The sequence below is a fragment of the Vanessa cardui genome, chromosome 18 (assembly GCF_905220365.1).
Source record: "Vanessa cardui chromosome 18, ilVanCard2.1, whole genome shotgun sequence".
Classification (NCBI taxonomy): Eukaryota; Metazoa; Arthropoda; class Insecta; order Lepidoptera; family Nymphalidae; genus Vanessa; species Vanessa cardui.
In genome coordinates, this window is record NC_061140.1 from 11493621 (window position 1) to 11517912 (window position 24292).

The 24292-nt window shown below is 34.8% G+C and overlaps 3 protein-coding genes across 3 annotated transcripts; 2 read left to right on the forward strand and 1 right to left on the reverse strand.

Annotated features, from left to right (window-relative positions):
• Positions 1-1373: 1373 nt before the first annotated feature.
• LOC124537521 (ER membrane protein complex subunit 7) lies at positions 1374-2247 on the reverse strand. Its single transcript, XM_047114394.1, has one exon. It carries the CDS (start codon positions 2127-2129, stop codon positions 1455-1457), a length of 675 nt encoding a protein of 224 aa, XP_046970350.1. The 5' UTR covers positions 2130-2247; the 3' UTR covers positions 1374-1454.
• Positions 2248-4486: 2239 nt separating this feature from the next.
• Positions 4487-13519, forward strand: LOC124537610 (beta-hexosaminidase subunit beta-like). Its single transcript, XM_047114488.1, has 10 exons — positions 4487-4750; positions 4940-5147; positions 8164-8273; positions 8368-8576; positions 9175-9287; positions 10489-10690; positions 10953-11079; positions 11171-11254; positions 12055-12257; positions 13322-13519. Exons 1-10 carry the CDS (start codon positions 4574-4576, stop codon positions 13500-13502), a joined length of 1614 nt encoding a protein of 537 aa, XP_046970444.1. The 5' UTR covers positions 4487-4573; the 3' UTR covers positions 13503-13519.
• A 1803-nt stretch (positions 13520-15322) lies between these two features.
• On the forward strand, positions 15323-22595 carry LOC124537516. The gene is made up of 9 exons (XM_047114389.1): positions 15323-15492; positions 15565-15850; positions 16668-16896; positions 17902-18062; positions 18361-18437; positions 18539-18633; positions 18745-18921; positions 20047-20163; positions 20306-22595. Exons 1-9 carry the CDS (start codon positions 15430-15432, stop codon positions 20700-20702), a joined length of 1602 nt encoding a protein of 533 aa, XP_046970345.1. The 5' UTR covers positions 15323-15429; the 3' UTR covers positions 20703-22595.
• The last annotated feature ends 1697 nt before the right edge of the window (positions 22596-24292 follow it).

Consider the following 24292-nt stretch of genomic DNA (forward strand, 5'->3'; position numbering starts at 1 on the left):
AAATAATGTACTAATTCTTAAAATCTTTAAGTCAGTTGTAATACTTTTCTCTTCATATTATTATATACATATCCCTGCTGATAAATCGATCATATCAGACATATCACACAGTGTAAAAGTAAATAAGTAAATTGTAATTGTATACAAAAATGTAACTTTTAGAAGCTGAGAGTATTATATTTTCACACATGTGCAGCTTCTAATTGATATTATTATCTTGCAAATGACATTAACTAACTGACAAATAAACATTGCAAGTTACAAAGAAGCTTTTAAATCAAATTCAATTGCATTAAATGCATCCTTGCCTTAAAATATATATAAATCTTTTTATATTTAGGCAAAATGCAATCAAATAATATGTATATATATAATAGAAATATATTTTTCATCTAGATTAAGACAAGTTTTTCTGAATTTTGTATATTTTTTTTATATAAATCGATTATTGTATCACTGCAATGCTAAAGACAATTTTAATCAGAATGCCTTATTCGTCAAAGACAATACAAAAATGGATACTTTAAATAGAAACATTTTATATACTATTTTGAATGTATTTTTGTTTATAAGAATATCATATCTATTTACTATTTAAAGTACGACAAATTGGCAATACATAAATTTGTTGGGCCATTGCCTTTCTTGAATGTACAAATTTGAAATTACCGTCCAGAGTATATCGATTATAAAAATAAATGCTGTATTTATGAATCTCGTAGACATTATAAGTTTCATTACTTAATTAGTTTCCGTCCAAAATTACCAATGACTGATTTTTATTTTTACTTTTCTATGTATTTACTTGTGTGTATCAATAAGTTTTAACCCAACTTAAGTGTAATTAGTGTAGAATGAAAATATTGTCTCTACATAGATTTATTTCAATAAAAACCTTAAAAACATAAGTGCTTTTTTATATTTACCTATTGGATACTTTATTCATTTCTATTATTTCAAAGTTTATTTACATAACCCCAATAGAAAAACTTTTTTTTAAATTATTTATTATTAGAATTATTTATTCAAATTTTTCATCAAGAAAGGCAGAAATATTCCAAAAAATGACCTTTTCCAACAGATATTACTATTGAGAAAGATTAATGGTGTTTAATTCTGCAGTGCGGCAAAGAAAAAGGAGGTTTATAATTTAAACTGGTTTCATATCAATTTCAGTTTAGAATATTGCTTATTTCATGCTTCTAAGTATTTGTTTTGTCAGTAGTTCTGTTTAATTTAATACTTTGTTTTTAGTAAGTTAAAAGGAAAAAAAAAATTTGCAAATATTTAACATGGTTATCTTTAACAAATGTAAAATGTCAAAAACAGAATGTAAGACAATTATTACAAATAAATGTAATAAAATGCAATAATATTTTAAATAATTTATTGATGACCGTTATTCCTAAATAACATAATACACCTTTGTAAATTAACTATTTATATGTATTATACTATTGTCTCTTCTTAATTTGTTTAGCTTTGACATTGGCCTTAGTGGCAGCTCCTCCACTGAACAGAGAAGTAAACATCTCTGACATCTCAGGTAACTCGGACATCTTAGCCATATTACTAATTTGCTTTAAGTCTTCTTTGGTCTCGGGATCATTCATCATTTTAGGCAGGATCATGATCAATAGTAAAGGCAACACCATCATGATCACCATTGGGTTGAATAAGAAGTCAGTTAATCTCCATTGTTCACGCATTTGGAAGTAACGAAATTTAGTTATTGCTTTCATTCTCAATGGGTATGGAACTTGAATAACTTGTGAGGTCTGTATGTAGTTCACTTTACGAGCTCTATATTTGCCTTTCGAGTTAATTTCGACTCTAACTGGCTCATACATGTAATCTGGATTTACGATTTCAACCACATAAGACCCCGATGGGACATTGTATATTGTGAAAGAACCATCATCTTTAATGAAACCAATGTATTCGCCTCCATTTACGTGAATTCTAGTATCCACCTGCCAAGTTGATAAGTCTTGTTCGTCAGCTGGGTACACTCGTCCTTCAATAACGTACCTTCCAGTACCCACATCTTCTTCAACAGAATTTAATGCACAGAAAACATTGGCAATAATACACACAACAATAGCTATTGAGCATTCAAATCGGAACATTTTTAACTAATTCAGTAAAAATTCTATGAAGAGAATAACATTAAAATCATTAATTAAAATTTACTTGGTGTTCTCTCTCTGTAATTCAATCGCAATTCGTATCAATAATCATAACTGTCATGCTGATGTCATAATCAAAAGTCACCTGTCGTTTAAGCATTGCCTACAGAGTAAAAAATCAGAATCAACTTTAAAATACTTCATTTATTCGAATAAAATTTACAAAATTTGATATCGAGTAAGTAATATTTGAATGTTGCTAATATTGCGAAATTATTGAAAACAGTAGGTTTTATTTAAATTTGTAAGATATTATAACAGCGCAGTTGTTTTACCTTGATAATATATTTTTACATTTTACTTTAAGAAGTTCACATATTAATGACAATTAATTTATAATTAACGCATAAAAAACATTAACAATATCGGTCAATATTTAACTAGAGCAGTTCGAGATCCGTTACATATATTGAAATGTGCAACGGATTGTGTATGTTCTTTTGATGGTCACCGGTATTCGGTGTAGATTTAAAACCGTGAATTTCAAGTAAAGTGTTTATACTATTAATGTCATGTTCTGATAAAAACCCCGAATAATATCTCATGAAATATGAATTATTAAGTCCAGCATTAAAATTGGTATTCAATTTATACCTTTTTGTAAGTAAGCAGGCGGATAAGCCGATGAGCCACTTCTTCATCGCCCATAGACATTAGCGCTGTAAGAAATATTATGTATTTCTATATCGTATATAGTTTCGCCGTCTGTCTCACCCTTAAAATCGGCACCAGACTAATTATTTATTTGTATTTGGAGGTAGAGTGTCTGCTTATGTAACAAGCCGGGGTTTGTTACTATTATTTTATAATCTCTTTAGGAATTTACCATTTTTAACTACCTAAAGTATTTCTTTTTATTAGTGTTATTTTGTTCAACGCTAAGTTTTTTAATATAGTATTTATATCTTTTCAAAGGGGAGATGTATATGGCTTCAACAATTTCAATAATTTTTAAAATAATTATTGTTAGCTGTTGTTTAGCTGCAAGTCAATGCGAGCAAAGACAGCAAGGTAGCCTGAACATAACTGTACATGTATTTTTTACCAAAATAACTTACAAGCTTATGACGAAAGTAGATACGATTATATATTTTTACCCTCAACCTTAACTGTTACGTTACAACAGTTACATATTTATGGACTTATCACAAATTACAAGGTATACCATATGATGTAATAAATACTTGAGTATCTGCTTCGGGCGTACAAATCAATTAATCAATGGCAATTATATCTGTTATTATTTATTAATTAATTGACATATTCCTATCATTAGAGAAAAATTAAAACCACTATCATTTACAGAAAAAATATGTGTACCTACATAAACATAGGACCATTACAACTGAGGATTTTAAATATCAATTTAGCTAAGTTTTCTATGTCATGTTATGTATTTGAAATATAATTAATAAAAAAATATCAAATACACGATAAATTAGTTGCAAAACGCTAAATTAATGAATTTGTATTACACGGATAATTAAACAAATAATAATAATTGCAAGTGAGCAAAATTGGAGATCGTCGTTTACATTTTTAGCAAATAATGTTACGAACATGCAATAATCTGATGACCAAATTTTTTTCTTTTATTTTAGGATAATTTAACTGGCAACCAATGAAACTGTTCTTATATAAAATTGTTGGTTTCGGGATATTTCTTACTAGTTTTATCCCGCGGCTTCGTCTGTGTGTCAAGTTAGGTTAGGAGGGAGAGAGGCAGGTGCAAGGCACCCTGTACTCTTTTCTGTACCCCAGACCGTTTTTATCGAAAATTGAACAATATCTGATTTAGTTCTAGTTAAGACGTAAATCGTAACTTACATTTCACATTTATCATACTCGTTAGGATATTTTTACCCACCCATAATATATACTTTGATAAAAGGGGTGGGTACTGTCACTATCTAAGAGGTTAGGATCAAATTCACGACTTATTGAAGTATCTCTGAAGTATTATAATAGTCCGTAGGACATATTTATATCATAATTTGCAAAATAGTACTGAATTATTCATCATTATTACAAAACTTATGTAAAATCTGCTATTGAACGAAGACCAAGATTTGTTTGAATTTTACGTCAGATTCTACATTTGAAAGATGTCGTAATATTTTGACATGATAAATTTTGTAAACTTTTTGATGGATACATGAATAACTTTATTTATATAATGCTTAGATTAAAAATGAACACTTTATTTATATTTTTCTTGCTGAGTCGTCTCAATATGTATCACATTTATGGTAACCCTAAACTTTTCTTATCACCATCTATAAGCGATGAAAAAAAACCGCTCGAGTCAGTATCGATAGAGCCTTTCAATCTGTCGGTCCTGTTGTGTTCATAGAATAAACGATCTACGTGAATACGCTAGAATAATGTTAAAATGGATTATCACTGCGGTCTGTTTTGGAAGTATTTTTGTAGACAGTTTTTGGGTGGTCAAGCCTGGCCCGAAGTATCCACCTACAAAGGGTGAGGTCTGGCCAAAACCACAATATGAAACCAAGGAAAATACATTTTATACATTCAACCCTTCACATTTTAAAGTTAAGGTGGGTGTTTCATAATTGTATTATTTCAATAGGTGTATTGGAGAAATTATCGATCTCAGTGCAATGTAGAATTCTTTTGTTATATTTGTGTGATGATAATTTCTATTGTTGAATTTTACCTTTCTTTTTTTAATGGGAACGTATATAGCTTATTTTAATTATAATTGAATTTAGTCATTTATTATTTAGAATTTAGATCGGACCTGCGATATTTTAACAAATGCAATCGAGAGGTACTCGTATGTTGTGAAAAGTAAAATCGGTGCAAGAATTCGTAATATTAAAAAGCGCTCTCATCGGAAACACAACGACTTGCACAAAGGGTTGCTGAGTGAGTTGGACATTACTTTGTCAGCGCCTTGCGAGGAATACCCTTACCTGGACATGGATGAAAGTTGTGAGTACCAAACACTTCAATGTAAGCGTTTTTTTATACAAAAAGGTGAAATGCGCTGCTTTGATGTTTATCTGGTGTTGGTATTGGTGTTACCGTCAAACAGCAATAATTTCATATTATTGCTTTCCGGTTTTATCACTGTGCGTCTCTACCTACACTGTGAACACGGTAGGTACAGACCCAATCGTTTTAGAACTATAAACAAACACAAGGGACGTATGATATCTAACTAAAGTAATATATCTAGGTTAGTAGCGCAGTGGCTATCTAAGAAATGCTTAATATCCCTATATTTTGCTCATGTAAGTTACACACATATAATTATTTACTTTTCGAATAAATATAAAATAACAATTATTTTTATTCAAATACAAATTCGATACTTACCGTGGCCGTGGACTGGTGATAAGAATACTACTTGCATTTCCTCGTTGAATTATTGGCGAAAAATGAACCCGTCCTGTCACTATTGCAAAAAGTTTTCATACTTTTTTTTTACTACTTAAAATATTTCTAATGTTCTCGGTAGAAAGGTAGAATCTAGATATTCTACCTTTCGTTATACCGTTCAGAATATATTCCGAACCCGCGGTGGTAGTTTTGCGTTTTGTTATAGCTGTGGCTGACGATTTTAAAACGATTAGTTGTTAAATGACGATTCAAAAGTGCTCGTATAAGCCTACTTGAATAAAGTATATTTTGATTGATTTTGATTTTTAAATAGTAAAACTTTACTTAAATAGAGTATACGTTATTTTTTTGTGTTATCGCATCAATGGTTTGCTCATTTCTACACTATAATATAATTACGTACAATAATGCTTATAAATTGAAGAGAGTGGTTTATTTAATTGCAACAAATAAATATATTTATAATGTTATCTAGCATAAAGATGATATATACGTTGTTTACATCAAACATTCTTTTCGTGATTGTCTCTCATTAACTCTCAACGTTTGTTACATCATTACATAATGACATAATTATTTTATTGTCTAATATCTAAAAAAGTTTTTTCGTATCCTAACGTCTATATTGTGCTCTCTGTATTATGATATTATTGATTTCATAATATGTCCGTTTTTATTGTACCATTTCAGATTTTATACGTTTTGTGGATTTATTTTAATTTTATCGCCATGAAGAAAATCAATGTCGCGACCATTTAATTTATTTTTGGAATTCGTTCTGATATATTTAAATAACCGTATGAATAACATGTATATTATATTATAAAAATCAATTAATAATATAATTATGTTGCGCATGTATTACACAGCACTTTTAAAATGATTTCGGCATAAAAGTGTTACATTTGATTTTCAGCTCGTGAGTCAGACGCGTAAACTTAAAATGTGTTCTTATATTAAGTAAATTAAATACCAGTTGTCGCACACGGCTTTGCTTGCGTTTCAGGGGTTTAGAAAACTAATATTATTCCCAATCTTGCTCCATACCAAATTTCATAAAATTTAGTTGAGTGTAGGTTTAGCCGTAAACGTGCAAATACTTATTTTTTTTTTAATAACGGTTATTTTTGAAATGTACGACTTTAATATCTGGAAATACTTATTTTTATTTAAAAAATAATCAGCTTCAGATAACAATGTAGCTGCCCAAAATGTTGTGTGTGTGTGTGTGTGCGTTTTTTTAAATTAATGAGACTGCCCTAAAAATATGAACAATATTTAATTTTTACTATAAAGTATCGTAGTTCAAGAATAATACAAATAATAAATAAATATGTATACATTTCAAAATATAACGATTAAATGATAACTTTGAAAAGCATATTGACCTCTTGATGACTTGTGATCATCGTTCTAGTTGTTGTTTGAAAAACACTGTACATATTTGTGTTTTATTATCTTAACAAATACTTACTACTTTATCAAAAATACAATAGTTTATATCTTAGCTTTTAAAATCAAGGTTCTTTTCCTCCGATGTATCATTCGCTATTTAATTGAATTTTAATCGATAATTCTTGAATATACACGCCTATACTTGTAATAGTTTTAAGAAAAAATTTGGTATACCTATCTAATGGTCCTGACTTTTTGGCTTGTTTCTTGAGTTATAAACTATAAATATATGTACTTGTATGTAGTCCTACTCTCTTTTGTAAAATCACATTACACAGTTTCAATCAATATTATATAGATTTACCATTAGAGCTAGGTAGGGCCGCGTTCGCTTAGAAAGCACCAACAATTTTCTCTCCGACTTTCTCCATTAATTAAGCTCTATATACTCAAAAATATATATATAAATCTATACGTATAATAAAATTGGAGTGTCTGTTTGTAATATTAAAATAACCCTTTTTTACTCCATGCATATGTACGTACACACGGTACATAAACCAAAACCAATTGTCTGTCTTTCTGTCTGTCAGTTTGTTCCGGCTAATTTCAGGATCGGCTGGACGGATTTTGACGGGACTTTCACCGGCAGGTAACTGATATAATAAGGAGTAACTTTGGCTACAGTAATATTTTTTTTGTTAAATTCAAACGCGTTCAAGGTCGCAGTCATAGCTAGTATACAATAAAGCCTATGTCTGATCTGAAAATATAAACTAAAATGGAAGTTCTTGCGTAAAACCACAAAAAAAAAACAAACAATATTTACCTTTTAAAGCAAGCTGAAGTTTCTTTGTAATGGAATTAAACCGTAACAGTTAATTACACAATATTTTTCAATTATTATTAATTATTAATAGGTAGTTTGAAATCCAGAATAAAACTAAAGCTTCTTCTGTATCATTTGAATTTTAGAGTTCTGTTCATTGTATGAAGAGAGAAAGAAAAAGACATACAAAAGCCTCGATTCGAACATATTTAAAATTAAATTTGCGGAGATGAGAGTTCACTGCGTTAACTCTTTTTTAAGCAACCTCACGAGTCACGATATAGAGACGCTTGGACCACACATTTTGTAGATAATCGTTGACATGTAGATGAAAAGTGTGAGTGGCTTGTTTAATAAATTGCGTGTGTATTTTTTTTAAAGATAATCTTACCGTTTCGGCGAAGTCCAAACTGCACAGTTCGTCAATATGGGGTGTACTTCGGGGACTTGAAACCTTTGCGCAGCTTTTATATTTGTCGGACGATCGAAATGTAAGTACAAACGATATCAATACAAAAATACTAGATATCCATGAAAACAGTTATAAGTAAGATTTTTTATGATTTCCTTCTGTTCTTTTTTTAGGAAATACGCATAAATACAACTCAAATCAGTGATTTTCCTCGCTACAAACACAGGGGATTATTATTAGATACATCTCGACACTATATCACGGTATCCAATATACTCAAGACTTTGGATGCGATGACGATGAATAAAATGAACGTTTTCCATTGGCATATCGTTGATGACCAAAGCTTTCCTTATCAAAGTGAAAGATTTCCCGAATTAAGGTGATTTCCTTTTTTAATTTTCAAATATTTATAAATTAATAATAACAATCAATCACGTAGGTAATCAACGAACTATACATTGAATCCTTTCAACTTTTACATATCTAATTAGAAATACTTCAGACTACATTATTCTACTCTTAGTTTAATGGCTTTTAGTTGTGCCGGCAGAATTTAATCATTTATTTAATTTTTTTTACACTTACATGATTACATTAATTTGACTTTACCTAGAAATGTTGTTTAAGGGGATAATTTGCCAAATAAATCTCCGTTCTCTTGTTCTCAAATGTCGAGTCAATGATGTCAGAAAGAGATAAATCAGTTTGATACTGAACTTGCAAAAAAAGCTGTACAAAATAAATTTGAGCATGTAATCTCGACCGAACTGATCAATCTCCATCGCACGTGACGTTGGCGAAATAACCTGTGCCTTTTTGGCATAAATAAAAGCCACAAACAAAAGAAAAAAAAACATTGCTGTACGACATTTGTAAAGAGAGGCCGAGTAAAATATGATTTATATTATTGTAATATACGTTACACATATTGTAATTAACTGTTTACTTGTTTGTTAATTATTCTCTATCTTTTGTAGCGAAAAGGGTGCTTATGACTCGTCGATGGTGTATACGAAGGAAGACATAGAAAGGATAGTTCAATATGCAAGGGAACGGGGCATTCGAGTGATACCAGAGTTTGACGTTCCTGGTAAATAGTTACTGTACATTAATAATTTTCTATCTTTAAAACTCACGATATTCGGACGTATTTAAGCAGTGGCATAGCTATCGTAGGGCCAGGAGGTGCAGTGCATCAGGGCCCCGGAGCTCAGGGGGCCTTCTAAACTAACCTTAAGCTTCTGTAGCTTAAAAATCACGAACCTGCGCATAAGATTTCTTATTTGGTATCTAAATATAATTTTAAAGTGTAATTATTAGTTAAAGAGGGATAGGAAAGAGGGGGTGAGGGCCCGATTCTTTTTCTATGCACCGGGGCCCTTCCTTACCTAGCTACGCCATTGTATTTAAGTCATAAGCCTAATTTTAAATCAGGTGAAACTGCGAAGAAATCTTACTTGTATAATCATATTATGTACTTAAATCATCTCAGAAACACACTACATTTTCTTTTATATAACTTACCGTGTAGGCTTATGACTCCACATCATTTGTTGCTAAGTGGTAGTAAATAAATAAATATTGGACAACATAAAATACATTACTCTGATCCCAATGTAAGTAGCTTAAGCACTTGTGTTATTGAATATCATAAGTAACGATGGTGCCACAAAAAGCCAGACACAAGATAACATAGAAAACTAATGAACTTTTTCTACATCGTCTCGGCGAGAATCGAACCCGTTACCTCAGGAGTGGCGTACCCATGAAAATCAGTGTATACACTACTCGGCAACAAAGTCCTAACGCGAATATGGCTAGTTGGTATAGTCTGGAAGAATGAACTGAACTAGCTGTTCTCGTGGAAAAAAAAACACGACCAATAGAAATAGCTCCCTATCGCGCCATTCGACGCTATTCGACGCTATATATTCCCGCGTTAGTTCAACCCAAGAAAACAAGTGCATGTAAATTGGCGTGTCAAATTGACGAATATATTTGGTCATACGATATTACAAGTTATTACGTTCGTGTAAAGATCATACTCACATGAGAAATAAATATTGATAATTTGGGATGGCGTACTCAATTCGGATGTGATCGGTTTTACGAATTTTGCCGATGCTACTACATCTAAGTTGTGTCGTACTATAAGTTATACAAGACGGGGTCTTGTATAATTTATGTATATTACTATTTTTTTCATCTTCTAGGCATAACATAAGAACTTATCCTCATTTGTTAGTATAGATTATAACTGTATTCTAATACTTGTTTATTATACTTATTAGGACATACCACTTCTTGGGGCAATTCGCATCCCAGCCTGCTCACAGAGTGTTACGAGGGAGAAGATGTAATCGGCATGGGACCGATGGATCCAACTAAAAACACGACGTATAAACTTCTACGAGACCTCTTCCAAGAAGTTCAGACATGGTTTCCAGACAAATACTTCCACGTCGGTGGGGATGAGGTTCAATTAGATTGTTGGTAAATATCTTATCATAAACAAGATGTCAACCGCGGTTTTGTTCGCGTTTAATGGAATTGATTGTTATGTGTCAGGCAAAAAAAGTCCTTCAAATTTGGTTCATTTGACGGTCGGTTTAGTCGTGAAAGAACTACAGACAAAGTTACTTTCACATTTATTATATTAGTATAGAAGTATATATCAATCAAGACAAATCGATGTTTTTTAGTTAAGCGAATATATTCTGATCAATAAATGTTAACAAGTAATTTTATATTACAGGAAATCGAATCCAGAACTCAGGCAATATATGAAAAGAAACAATTTGACAGCGGCGGATTTGCACACGTTATTTATGAGAAATGTGATTCCACTCTTGGTAGAAAATTCAAAACCCATCGTGTGGCAGGTTATATTTAACTATATTTAGTTAACTATGTTTACTTACTAAAAAATTGAGATAATTATAATTGTTTTTTATTTTTCGTTTGATCATACAGGAAGTATTTGACGAAGGTGTAACTCTATCGAAAGATACCCTTATACAAGTCTGGAAATACAACTGGATCAGTGAAATGATATCGGTATGTATTATTAAATTACAAGCATTTTTCAAAGTTCAATTATCAGAGCTGACACACCAAAAAGTTTTTAAAAAAAATCAATACAAACTTTATTCAAGTAGGCTTTTACAAGCACTTTTGAATCGTCATTTTACAATTAAGTGAAGCTACCACCGGTTCGGAAAGTACTCTTTTTTAACATTTAAAAAATACAAAGTCAATTTACTTAAATACAATAGGCTATTTGACAATGCGAAAAATACATTGTGAATTATTGTAATCATTGTATATTATGAATTTAAAAATGGTTATTTACTAACGAAACTTGAAAATAATACTTAATTTATTCAAAAATCAATAAATAAAAATGCATTTTTTCAAACGTTTGTCACGTGACAAAAAACGCTCCTGATTGGCCGGGCTTATGATGAAGTCACTTTCTTGTAAACCTTGCTTTTCTACTATATGTACCACAAATTAAAATAAAGCACGCACTATTTAAATGTGGAATTTTTAATATGATATATTTCGGCAAATATGTACTAGAAATAAAATACACAACTTTTACTGGGTTCCTTAACTTCTACTAAATAATATAAAATGGATTTTAAAAACCAGTCAAATAGCCTATTATTTAAATTAATATATCCTGCTTGGAAGTCAACAGGTATTAATTTTAATTGTCTAAACCTTTTTTTCATCTTGTGTACTTCCAAGTATATTCGCGAGCTAGACTAACACGGCCCAGTACCAGTAGACACATATTTCATTGGCACATTGACAATCAGCTGAGTATTATACTTAAGTTCATTATTTTGCAGATTCTTTATTCTGGACAGAAGCTTCTATTCTCTTCAACGTGGTATCTCGACTCCATTACCTCGCAATGGACTGACTTTTATGTATTTGACCCTCGTAAAATGGTGTACGACGTGACGCTAAACCAGACTTTGCTGGAGGGCATTGTCGGCGGTGAAGCTTGCATGTGGGGTGAAATGGTGGACGATAGAAATGTACTAAACAGGTATATTTTTCCGAACATTATTAAAAAAAAAACAGGGTACTAATTCTTCTATTCGATACTTTTTTAATTTAACCGAGTCCCAGGCCAACTCCGAGTCGGATTTGCCCATGAAGGGTTCCGTAGCAGTAAGTAACATAATATAAAAGTTCTCGTAGTTCGTTATAACTTTGATCGATGGTGTAATAATAGTGTATATTTTATTTCTTAGACACATATTACAAATTTATTGCTAGAAAATATTTTTTTACGGTTTGTGCATAAGGTTTATGTTTATGAAATTAAAGGTTGTTTTTCAAGTTTTATAATTGAGTTAATTGAATGCAAGGTAAATTTCGGTTTACAATTTATGATGTATAAATAAAGTACTAACATGTGCATGTACATGTACATCAAATATATTTTTTAGTTTTATCTTTCTCTTATTTTAGAAGATACAGTTATGTGTATCCCCATATTTTACCACTTTGAAACTGTTTTTCGCGCAAACTATTCAGTTTAGAAAAAAAATGATATTTAGTTATCGCACATGTATTGGTGATGTAGTGTTTCATGAAAAAAAAAAATATAACCGCCAAAATTTATTGTTTTCTTGTGTTAAAATCTTAATGCGTCTCACAGAGTATATCTACTTACGAAGTTTTAACAGTATATTTTTATAGTTTCGGAAATAAAGATTTTTTGCCATTTGGCTAAGGAACTTCGGTTTCAAATTTGGATAAGCGCTATATCTGTTCGAGGTTTTTTTTTATACATAATTCGCTTCATGATCATTGGTCAAGTGAAACATCAAGAGGATTAGGACTGCTGCAGTATTAAATAAAACGTAACTATTTATGTACAGTCAGAGTAAGAAAACTGAGGTCAGTTTTCAAATTCATTCGTTTATCAAATCTTAAACTCTTAGTACCTTTTGCATCTAAACATCAAATTATTGCGACGCAATATGTCATTCTCAATCGGTAATGCAGATCACTCATACTGAGCACACGAAAATAGACTTTAAGGTGACGAACCTATTCTTACCTCGACTGTACACATTGAAAATGACTGACATTTGTTTCTAGGGTATGGCCACGAGCGAGTGCTATTGCTGAAAAACTTTGGAGTGCTCCAACCTACAATATAATATCGAAAAATTCTATTCCCACCGAAACTTATGAGCGAATTGAAGAACACACGTGCCGCATGATCCGACGAGGCATCGACGCCCAGCCACCTTCGGGTCCTGGATTTTGCGTAGTTTAATGGTTGTGTTCATACTTATAAAAAAAAAAAGAATGATTTTAATAAATGATGAAATGATTGTCTTTGTAAGTAAAACTTAAGTAAGAATCTAGTATTTTATTTTCATTCTCATTAACACTTCGCACGCAATTCTAAGATTGTATAAAAATATCAAGTTTATTGTAATCAAATAACTTGTAAGAGTATTATTTTCAATTTCATAATCTAGGCTTAGCTCAGCTAGGCTACAGCTAAGCGAGTCGGGTCAGTGATAGTTGATTGCGAATTCGAATCCCCCCCTTCCCTACTAGTTTTATCTATGGATTAATATGTGCTGTGTGCATTAAGCGGATAAAAATGTCATATGTGTATCCGACAACCATCATTGGAGTCAAGTGATAGAATAAAACCTCTTTAAAAGAATATGCCAATGACATTGACTTATCTGTCATGATCGTTACATTTTTTAAACGGATAATTTAATATCTTGAGATAAAATCACCTGAAATACTAACATTTTCTGATTTTTTTTTTCGAGTTAGGGTTACGATTTGAGCCATTTACTTGATTGAAATTTTCAAATTTCTGTATACTATAATAAAAGTAGGTTTATTGGATGTTATTCAACAAAATTTAATCAAAATTTTGTGTTTTTTGGAATTTTTCACGATATTTCCGATTTCTAACAATTGGACCAAACTCAATATTAAGCGTTATGAAAAAAGTTTTATTAATTTAATGGCCATTAAACTATAAACGTAATGTGATTAGGTTTGCATAATATCTATGTCGCTTTATTCTGTTTGATATCTATATTGAGAGGAGTAAAAAGTAGTAAAGGTAGCTGTGACTAAATCTCGCTGTCTTAATAAATTCGAGTTCGAGTATATGTCATATTTATCAGTACACAGTTTGCTACAAGACTCTCCGGGTAGGTTCTATGCCACAGGTCTATTAATTAGTGACAATACATTCATTCGGGTTCTTCCACTTTGGCCTAGGCCAGGGTTGGGTGCGGGCCTCGAGGCGAACCTCCTTGCCCGGGCTTTTCCTCTACGGTAGCCTGTGGCTACCGTGTCCTTGATTTCTGACCCAAAGGGTCAGGGTCCTATTGGACCCAATGGCAGTCTAATTTGATGGTTGTCTAGATTGGGTGGTTGTCTTGTCCGATGGTTGTCAAATCCGGTGGTTTTCGTCGTCCTACTCGTCGCTGTCTTCGACGCCCGCTGTGATGCAGGTGTCGTGCGATAGCAGGAGCTCCCGAGGCTGAGGACGACCCTCTGGTGGTCTCGCATGTAATGGTGCTATGCCGTGGAGGTGCCGGCACGCACTGTTGTCCGCTCTTGCGAACATTTTGCGCGCGAGCGTGACAATACATTAGTAAAGCCATTTCATATAGTGGGCGCCACTAAATAATCGAAACAGTGGTGCTCTAATTCTCCGCATGTGAAAAGGTAGCTTCTTTAAGCAATAATATAAGAAAACAGCCTACAAGCAAAGGCTACAGATGCTACCATTAAAGAGTATTTCAATTTTTTTTTCATTTGATTCACCAAACACATTTGTGTATACCTTACAGTTTCAAGCTTACCCAATACTAAAAAAAAATGATATGTTCATTATAGGTAAACAACGAATGAAATAAGAATTTAGATCAAAAATTAAGAATTAAGTACGAAAATAAGTAATAAAATTATAAACGTTTTCAACTTTTAACATGTAAAATTTGTCTATGAAACTTTATGTAATGCAATGAGTATCGTAGTAGTAGACTAACCGATTACAAATATCGATTTTCACTTAGTACTTAATTTTTTATCTGTGATAGTTTTGTGTAAACATTAAACAAATTGTTTGAATACATGTGCACCTCGTGCAAATAAAAGAGTTTATTTGAAATAACTAAACTGCGATATGATATTAAATTAATAATTGTAGCAGTCATAAAATGTCTGGTTATTTGGAGGTGAAGTATCCCTTTAAATCGAATCTTGGATTGAATCCTTTCAAGGTAAGTTTTGTTTCCTTTCGTGTATGGTCGATAATCATACATTTGTACTATTGTTTATTTTTTAATTGTCAGACGTGGAAAAGACAATGGTGTATTCTTCGGCCGAGTCCGATGAGTGCTGGTGGTGGCTCGTTAGCTGTGTACTGCAGCGAGGCGGGGTCTCCTGCGGGGACGGTTGAATTACGTTCTGGTTGTGTCGTAAAACGTGCGAAATCTCGTACGCGACCTCATGCATTCGCCGTGTTCTCCATCGAGGAGCCGTGCAAGCCTCGGATCTTATTGGCGGCCCCGAGCCTTCAAGAAGCGCAACATTGGATGGATAAAATCCGAGACTTACTGAACGGCGACAAGCTTCTAGGTACCCAAGTTATTCTACCTTCATTTTTACGTTATAAAACATTTCGACCCGTCTATAATCGATGGTTTTTAATTGCATAATTTATTTAATGTGAAATACTATCATAATTTAAACATTACATTATTTTTTTAAATAATTCAATTATTTATCCTTAATCAACGAGGGAAATATATTGAAAAATAAAAAAAACTGTATATTTTTATTTTACAATTAAAATAAATAAATAATGTTTTTGTTTACACTCATATTTGCAGAAATATCTTTTGCAAGCTGTCCTGATTTCTTATGAATTTAATATTTATTATTTCCCTATAGTTTAGCAGCATAATAAATATAAATCTTTCCTTATAACAAATATGTCCATGGCCTAAAATTGAAATGAGACCATTGACGTCAGTACATTCAATGCAAATATCTAGAGCATTTGTTATTGTAATGTGTACAAACCATTAGTGATACTTTTTTAATAGTACCTTGTTTTTAGTAGACATGCCTTATTTAAAAATCATTTTTAAAAATAAATTAGTTTTGATTTTACAAATCTTTGAAAAATAATGTAATTTAAAATTTATTTTTTGATGCATTTCAAATGAAACTCAAACATATTTTTTTATTATCATTGAAACTAATAATAAATACTCATGCTTAAATTTCATTTATCATTTTCATTTCATAGTGTCTGTGTTTAACACATTTTCTTAATAACATTTAAATGTGGCTGTTTAATGTAAGAGCAACTATTTGATTTCAAAGTTTTATGCTATAAATCTTTGAAATGAAAGCTAGCTCATGTCATGCTTGATCATCTCACTTTCAGGCACAGAATCATTGCTTAAAGATTCTTATTCAGTGACGGTCATACCCACCGAATTGTCACGTAAATGTGTTATAAGTGGTGACAACAATGTAACATTATCGTCGACCGGTCTGATGGTTTCACATCCGCAAACCACAGGCGTGATGATACGTTGGCAACACATTACTGATGTTCTCCAGACCAGAGAGAGTGGAGATAAGAGCAGAATATGTGTGCTCAGTATTGATAGGTTTGTTTATTTTTATAATTCAATCTGCTTGAAAATGGCACCTAATGCACCATATAAACACAATTTAAGTAAACTTGAATATATCAATGCTATAACATGTTTCAATGTAGATTCTAACAAATTTAACCAATGAGAGGCAGTTGTTACTCTTTCTCATCAATCATATACATGTAATAATTGTAAATAATAACTTATATACACATATATATACTATACAATCTTAAATAATATATATAACATTTTTCTGAGTTTATCGAAAATTGTTTTTGTATATAGCTAAACTTCAGACATATTTGATTATCAAACACTTTAAGAAACAATTATTGAAAAAAATAAAATTACTTTTAATTGCCTTTATATATAACAATAACAGGTATGTAGGTGTTAATGTTGATGAAATCATTAACAAGTTTGTGTGCAATTATTTTAATTACACCGGTATCGATGCATCTGTAATGCTTACTAATGAGCTATTTTGATACAGTTTATTTTTAACATATGAATAATATGTTTTTACAATATTTAATCAATTTCAAGAAATCATTCATGTCTCGTTAGGATGAATCAATAAATATCCCATATTATATTCCGAGAAAAAATCATCTTAATAGTGATTTTCATTAGACTGTATTTGAATCTTCCTAATCATTCAATATAATCATTTTGGAATTTCTAACAGCATATCACTCTTTCTTGTTAATTATCATCCAAATTCATTCTTTCATCAATTAATATACAAGATGTCATAACCATTTCAGTTGTGTTTAATCAAAGGTGTTGTGAAATGCTTTAAAACTAAATTTATAGAAAATTTTCTTTACTCACTTATGGCCTATCGGTTTGTAGTTAGTTTATTAAGGGTTTTTAATTCATTTTATCATGTGCATATAATTTATATACCAAAAAATTTTATAAATGCCTTCATTAAAACCGATAGAAAAATTGGTGAAACCAATAATAATCATTGTTCATATATGAAGTTTGAATAAAAATTGTTTTTCTTAGTGGTTTCAATGGTGGCGGGGAGATGAAATTCAGCAGCGTACTGTCGGGGGAGCTGGCTGGCGAGCTGGCGGGCGCGGTGCGGCAGGCGCTGCGGGAGCGCGCTCGGGCTCAGCCGCTGAGTCGCAGCCAGCCGGATCTGACAGCAGTGTGCCATGAAATGGGTACGATTTCATTGCACAATATTTTTTATACATTTTAACATCACTGAGTAATTGTTAAGAAACATTTATAAGGCTCTTGAGCACATTATCCATTTTTACTATGATTAGGTATTTTAATCATATAAATACTTGTTGAATAAAATTCTTATTTCAGGCATTGTTTGGGCATCATCTGTTTGTCATCTTAGAGCAAAATACTTTAAGTTAAAATGTGTATTTGTTAAAATGGCATCAAGTAAGAATATTCAGTTCCACTTTGCCGACTCATAGACATCTAATATGTTTTGTTTTTTCTCAGACGAACTACGTCGCACCAGCTGGTACAGCGGGCCGTCTGAAGTGTCCCTCGATGACACAGATCTCATTATGTCTAAGGTCAGGATAATTTTTGATTCTGTTATTATAATGGCATAGAGCTTTATTTCAATGGTGTGGTTTAATTGAAAATAACCCATTCTAATTCTTTTCCCCGACAGGAGGCGCGCCGCATCCCGAGCGGGCAGCTGTCCCGCACGCGCGCACGGCGGCTGCTGCGCGCCTCGCTGGCCGAGCTCGTCTCCTTCGACGACAGGTATGCCGACTTGTTCTCACAATGGTGAACAGTTCTAAGATAAAATATATGTATTTCGTTATTATCATAGTTTAAAATGAGTGCCACTTGATGTCTGTCGTTTGGCCGCAGCGTGGCCGACCGCCGCTCGCTGGTGTCCGTGGCGTCCGGAGTGTACGAGGAGATCACGGAGGAGGCGGCGCCGCGGGAGGAGCACACGTACGAGTCGGTGGCGGACTGCGTGTACGCCACGTGGCGCCGCACCGGCAAGCGCCACCCGCCCCCCCTGCCGCCGCGCACGCCCGCTCTGTGAGTACACGTGCGAGTCGGTGCGGACTGCGTGTACGCCACGTGGCGCCGCACCGGCAAGCGCCACCCGCCCCCCCTGCCGCCGCGCACGCCCGCTCTGTGAGTACACGTGCGAGTCGGTGCGGACTGCGTGTACGCCACGTGGCGCCGCACCGGCAAGCGCCACCCGCCCCCCCTGCCGCCGCGCACGCCCGCTCTGTGAGTACACGTGCGAGTCGGTGCGGACTGCGTGTACGCCACGTGGCGCCGCACCGGCAAGCGCCACCCGCCCCCCCTGCCGCCGCGCACGCCCGCTCTGTGAGTACACGTGCGAGTCGGTGCGGACTGCGTGTACGCCACGTGGCGCCGCACCGGCAAGCGCCACCCGCCCCCCCTGCCGCCGCGCACGCCCGCTCTGTGAGTACACGTGCGAGTCGGTGCGGACTGCGTGTACGCCACGTGGCGCCGCACCGGCAAGCGCCACCCGCCCCCCCTGCCGCCGCGCACGCCCGCTCTGTGAGTACACGTGCGAGTCGGTGCGGACTGCGTGTACGCCACGTGGCGCCGCACCGGCAAGCGCCACCCGCCCCCCCTGCCGCCGCGCACGCCCGCTCTGTGAGTACACGTGCGAGTCGGTGCGGACTGCGTGTACGCCACGTGGCGCCGCACCGGCAAGCGCCACCCGCCCCCCCTGCCGCCGCGCACGCCCGCTCTGTGAGTACACGTGCGAGTCGGTGCGGACTGCGTGTACGCCACGTGGCGCCGCACCGGCAAGCGCCACCCGCCCCCCCTGCCGCCGCGCACGCCCGCTCTGTGAGCACACGTGCGAGTCGGTGCGGACTGCGTGTACGCCACGTGGCGCCGCACCGGCAAGCGCCACCCGCCCCCCCTGCCGCCGCGCACGCCCGCTCTGTGAGTACACGTGCGAGTCGGTGCGGACTGCGTGTACGCCACGTGGCGCCGCACCGGCAAGCGCCACCCGCCCCCCCTGCCGCCGCGCACGCCCGCTCTGTGAGTACACGTGCGAGTCGGTGCGGACTGCGTGTACGCCACGTGGTCAGAAACTCAAGATCAGAATCTGAAATCTCATCAACAACCATGCAAGCAGTAGAACGTAATTTTAAAATCATCTGTGGTCAATTTCAGCACTATGAAGCTGGGCGAGTCGTGGGGCTGCGCCGGCGACGGTGTCACGCGGCACTCGTCTCTGGGCTCGCTGCACCACAAACCCTCCCGGCCCGCGAAACACTTCAGCGTGTTCAGGTACTGTTAAGAATTAGATCGTCAGAACCAGTATAAAAGAAGAAGTTATTCTTACTTTAAATAGAGGCTACACGTTGATGAGCTACAAACACTTGCGATTTTGTGTAAAAATATAGTCCAAATAAGTTTAATGTTTTTTTAGAAAAAGACTCAAAAGCGACTCCCGAATAGCGACATCGCCGAAATCTGAGACGGCCAAGGACAAGGACGTCGAGACGAAGAAGAAGAAGTTCGACTTCACGCCCACGCGGGACATCTTCAAGAGCTTCAAGGTGAGCCGCAAGATGAAGAACCTCAAGATAACGCCGGGCGCGCTCACCAAGGGCGAGACGAAGAGCTGCGAGTTCCTCGACGAGGCGCCGCCGCTGGCCGCCGCGCGCGCCTCGCAGTCGGCCGAGCGCCTCGACGCGCTGGCGCCGCCCGCGCTGGCGGCCCTGCTGCGCGCGCCCGAGGCGCTCTACGTGCCCATGTCGCCCGTGGCGCCGCCCGCGCCCGACCACCTCTACATGGTCATGTCGCCGCGCGCCAACCTGGCCTGAGACCGCACGTGCTAGTCGCGAAAAGTAGTAAAAGACACAGTATTACGGACGATTTACGTATATTTTTATATAAAGTAAGTAACAGAGTCGTGTGACGAAAAGGAAAGATTTTACTTTATTTTCAGACAAGTATTTATATCAAGCAGTGTTCAACGTCATTTCTAAAACAAACTTTCTCTGTTAAATGAGGAGGATGTCACACATTTTAAATTTATATTAATAAATGTTAATTCAACGATAATTTAAATTATTAAAATCATTCAAGTTTGTTTTTGCATTGCAAGTTTATTTATTTTTTAACTTAGTTATTGTGATTGTTTTTTATACACATAGTTTGATCATATTTTTTGGTTATTAAATCTCATGTGGATATTTATGAAGTTCATATTTGACATAAATTTTATGTGTGGTAATATCCTCCTATTAACCTATTTCGTCCACGGTTACCAGCCCGTAGATAGATCCCTTATAAAATACATAACAAAAACAGTTTACGAAATTTGACTATTGATAATAGACAAAGAATTAAATCCAGAAGTCCAATGTCGATATAATAATGTATAGGATATTGTTGGATTGTATAGGACGTTCGTGACGGATGTTTTATTTATTTTTAATTTGCCTAAGTATTAGTAAAGGAAGGTCGATGAAAAAAGACTGAAGGAGAAAGCTTTATGTGATTATACTTTAACGTTGCGGCTCTGAAATTATTTAATTAAGATTCAATTTTAAGATTTAATTAAGGTGTTTAGCACATGGAGTATTTTAAACGCGTTCGATCTTATTTATGCGTTTTTGTAGATTCGAACGTGCGTAAAACGCGATATGACGAAACTCGTTTCATGGCCGGACGTACAACGGGCCAGAGGTGGGGGGGGGGGCGTGTGAAGCTACGTGCGACTTAGAAGCGCGTCTGTATCGATGTATCTGTGCGTACGCGCACAGTAACCGTACGTTTTGCCAACGTTACAAGGCTGCGTACAAATCTCGTTTGTAGCGCTTATACGCGTTTAAAATACTCCATGTGACAGGGGCCTCAGTATATCAAGTAGACAAGTATCCAAACACCGACAAAACGCGACCCGCTGCAATTTCAGAGCGGCAAAGTTAAATTGTTTTTATCGTACGTAGTCTGAGCTAGTATAGAAACGTCGTGAGGTATGCCATTGAAGAGAATTTGTTTAAATTTAGATAAAATGTAGTTAATAAGGCTTCATTTCGAAGGGAAAGGATTTATTTGCGCTGATGTGTTGTGATATTATGTATTATCTTGTTATATCGGGCTTTAAGGCTTTTGTTGATTTTGACATGTATTAGACTGAGATGTTGGAAAGTATTGGAAATTTTTGGACGTTCGTTTTATGTTTGCGTCGGTGATGTTTATGTGCCCACTGATAATGGCAAGTAGCTTAATTTGTATAGCAATTATTAAAGTATAAGGTCGCTTGTCGCTATTCAAACTGACCAACATACATTACGATAGCTTGTAAGTACTTAATATTATGATAGTTAATATGTTTTATCAACTAATAAAATAAAACGATCTCTGAAACGTAGACGGTATTTATAAGTGCATTAAGTGATACGATGTTTATTTTGCAATTGTATTTTATTGTATAGTCTAAGGTCTAATTAAGTAAACACACATCTACACCAAATTCTACTTGCGAATCGAAAAACAAATGAAATTATTAATTAAAATTTTGTTTGTGATACAAAAATATCATATGCTTTATTTGTTTTATAAAAAGGTATAGTAGGACACAAATTAGATGTGGCATCGGAAAATGCAATGGAATGAAATTAAAACCGATTACTGCCGATTTACACTAACAATAGAAATAGCTCCCTATCGCGCCATTCGACGCTATTTGTCGCTATAGATTCACGCGTCAGAGAAAGCAAGTGCATGTAAATCGACGTGTCAAATTGACGAATATATGAGGTCATGAGGTCATATGATATTACAAGTTGTTACGTTTGTGCAAAGATCATATTCGCATGAGAAATTAATATTGATAATTTGGTATAGCGTACTCAATTCGGATGTGATCGGTTTTACGAATATTGCCGATGCCACATCTAAGTACATCGTACTATAAAAGCAATGTTGATTGCAAATGAAAGTAATCGTACATAATTAACTTATTAGTTCTCAAATTCAATCAATTTTCAAATCAAATTCAAACAAATTGAAAGTGATTACTTTCAATTTGAATGCGATTATAAACACGAAGAGTCTGCCTAAGTTAAATAAACATATACTTAAATCACATTGGCTTAAATAGCTTTAATTAAACCTATTATAAATGCTTAGTCTTTTTCTCTCAAACTATATCATTATGACCAAATGTTGCCTGGAAAACTGTATTTGCATATTCTATTGTTTTATTTTCTTCTTTTAATAATGTATACTATTAAGATCGTGGAGCAAGAATGATTTCGAATGTTGAATCGACATCGCCTATCTCTTTCACTCGTATAGACATTTTATTTCTATCGCATCCACTCACGTGCAGTCAAGCTACCATTTGAGATTTGAAACCTTTTGTCAATTGTCTCGTGTTCTGTGGTTTTTTTTACAATTGATGTTAGTATATAGACAAATCTGATACTGAAAAGTGACAAAAATATAAAATGACGATATCGTGTAGATTTTGATTTTTTACTACTTGGCAATATTTTTATTTGCCATATTATCTAAAAAAGTTTTTGTCACTGGCAATCTACATACAATAGTGAAAAACACTCCCTAATAAATCATCAAATCTCAGAATATAAAACATCTAAAAACTTGAAATTTTATAGCTCGTTTTTTATAGGGTGTAGACATGCGCTGAAATTTTATGAAAGTCAACCCCAAATGGGGTATTTGTTTTATAAATTGCGGGTAAAGCCGCAGGTTCAGCCAGTGTATTATATAACAATAAGCAATTCTACTAAATCACAGTTACCGTACATTCTCGATTCTATTCCGATATATCTTCGACCTAACCGATTATTTTTCGAATCGATTATGTGAAAATTATTTAGTAGAATTAACCAAAGTTCCGAAATTCTTGCTCCGCTACCACATTGCTGCGATTTTTATTAGAATATCTGCCGACTAATGAGATATGTTTTAGTTATAATGCGTTTTAAAAGTATTCAGGATAAGATAGTAATAGTTTATACCGCCTTACGTGTCTCATTATACGAATAACGAATATGTGATATTTAATTATATTCACAGCATGGATAATGACTTAATTATAAACATAATTATCTGCAACGAATATTGACACGATAATTACGAAACTGTAGTTTGAGTTACATTTACATATCTTTCATAAGACCGTTATGTAAGCTGTACTGTTGTTTTTACTGTTTTTTTTTGTTGTGTGCCAAGTAAGTAGCGCTTGTTTTATATATGTATATTTATGATGTAATATACTGAGACATTATTTTGTACCTTATGGAAACAGTATATTAATAACATTTTTATTTAAGCTTATTTATTTAATTCCGCTGATCTGAATTCGAATATAGTTTCGTATGGAACAAATCTTCGTTGATAACTTGTGAATATTAGTCAATTTGAGATTATACAG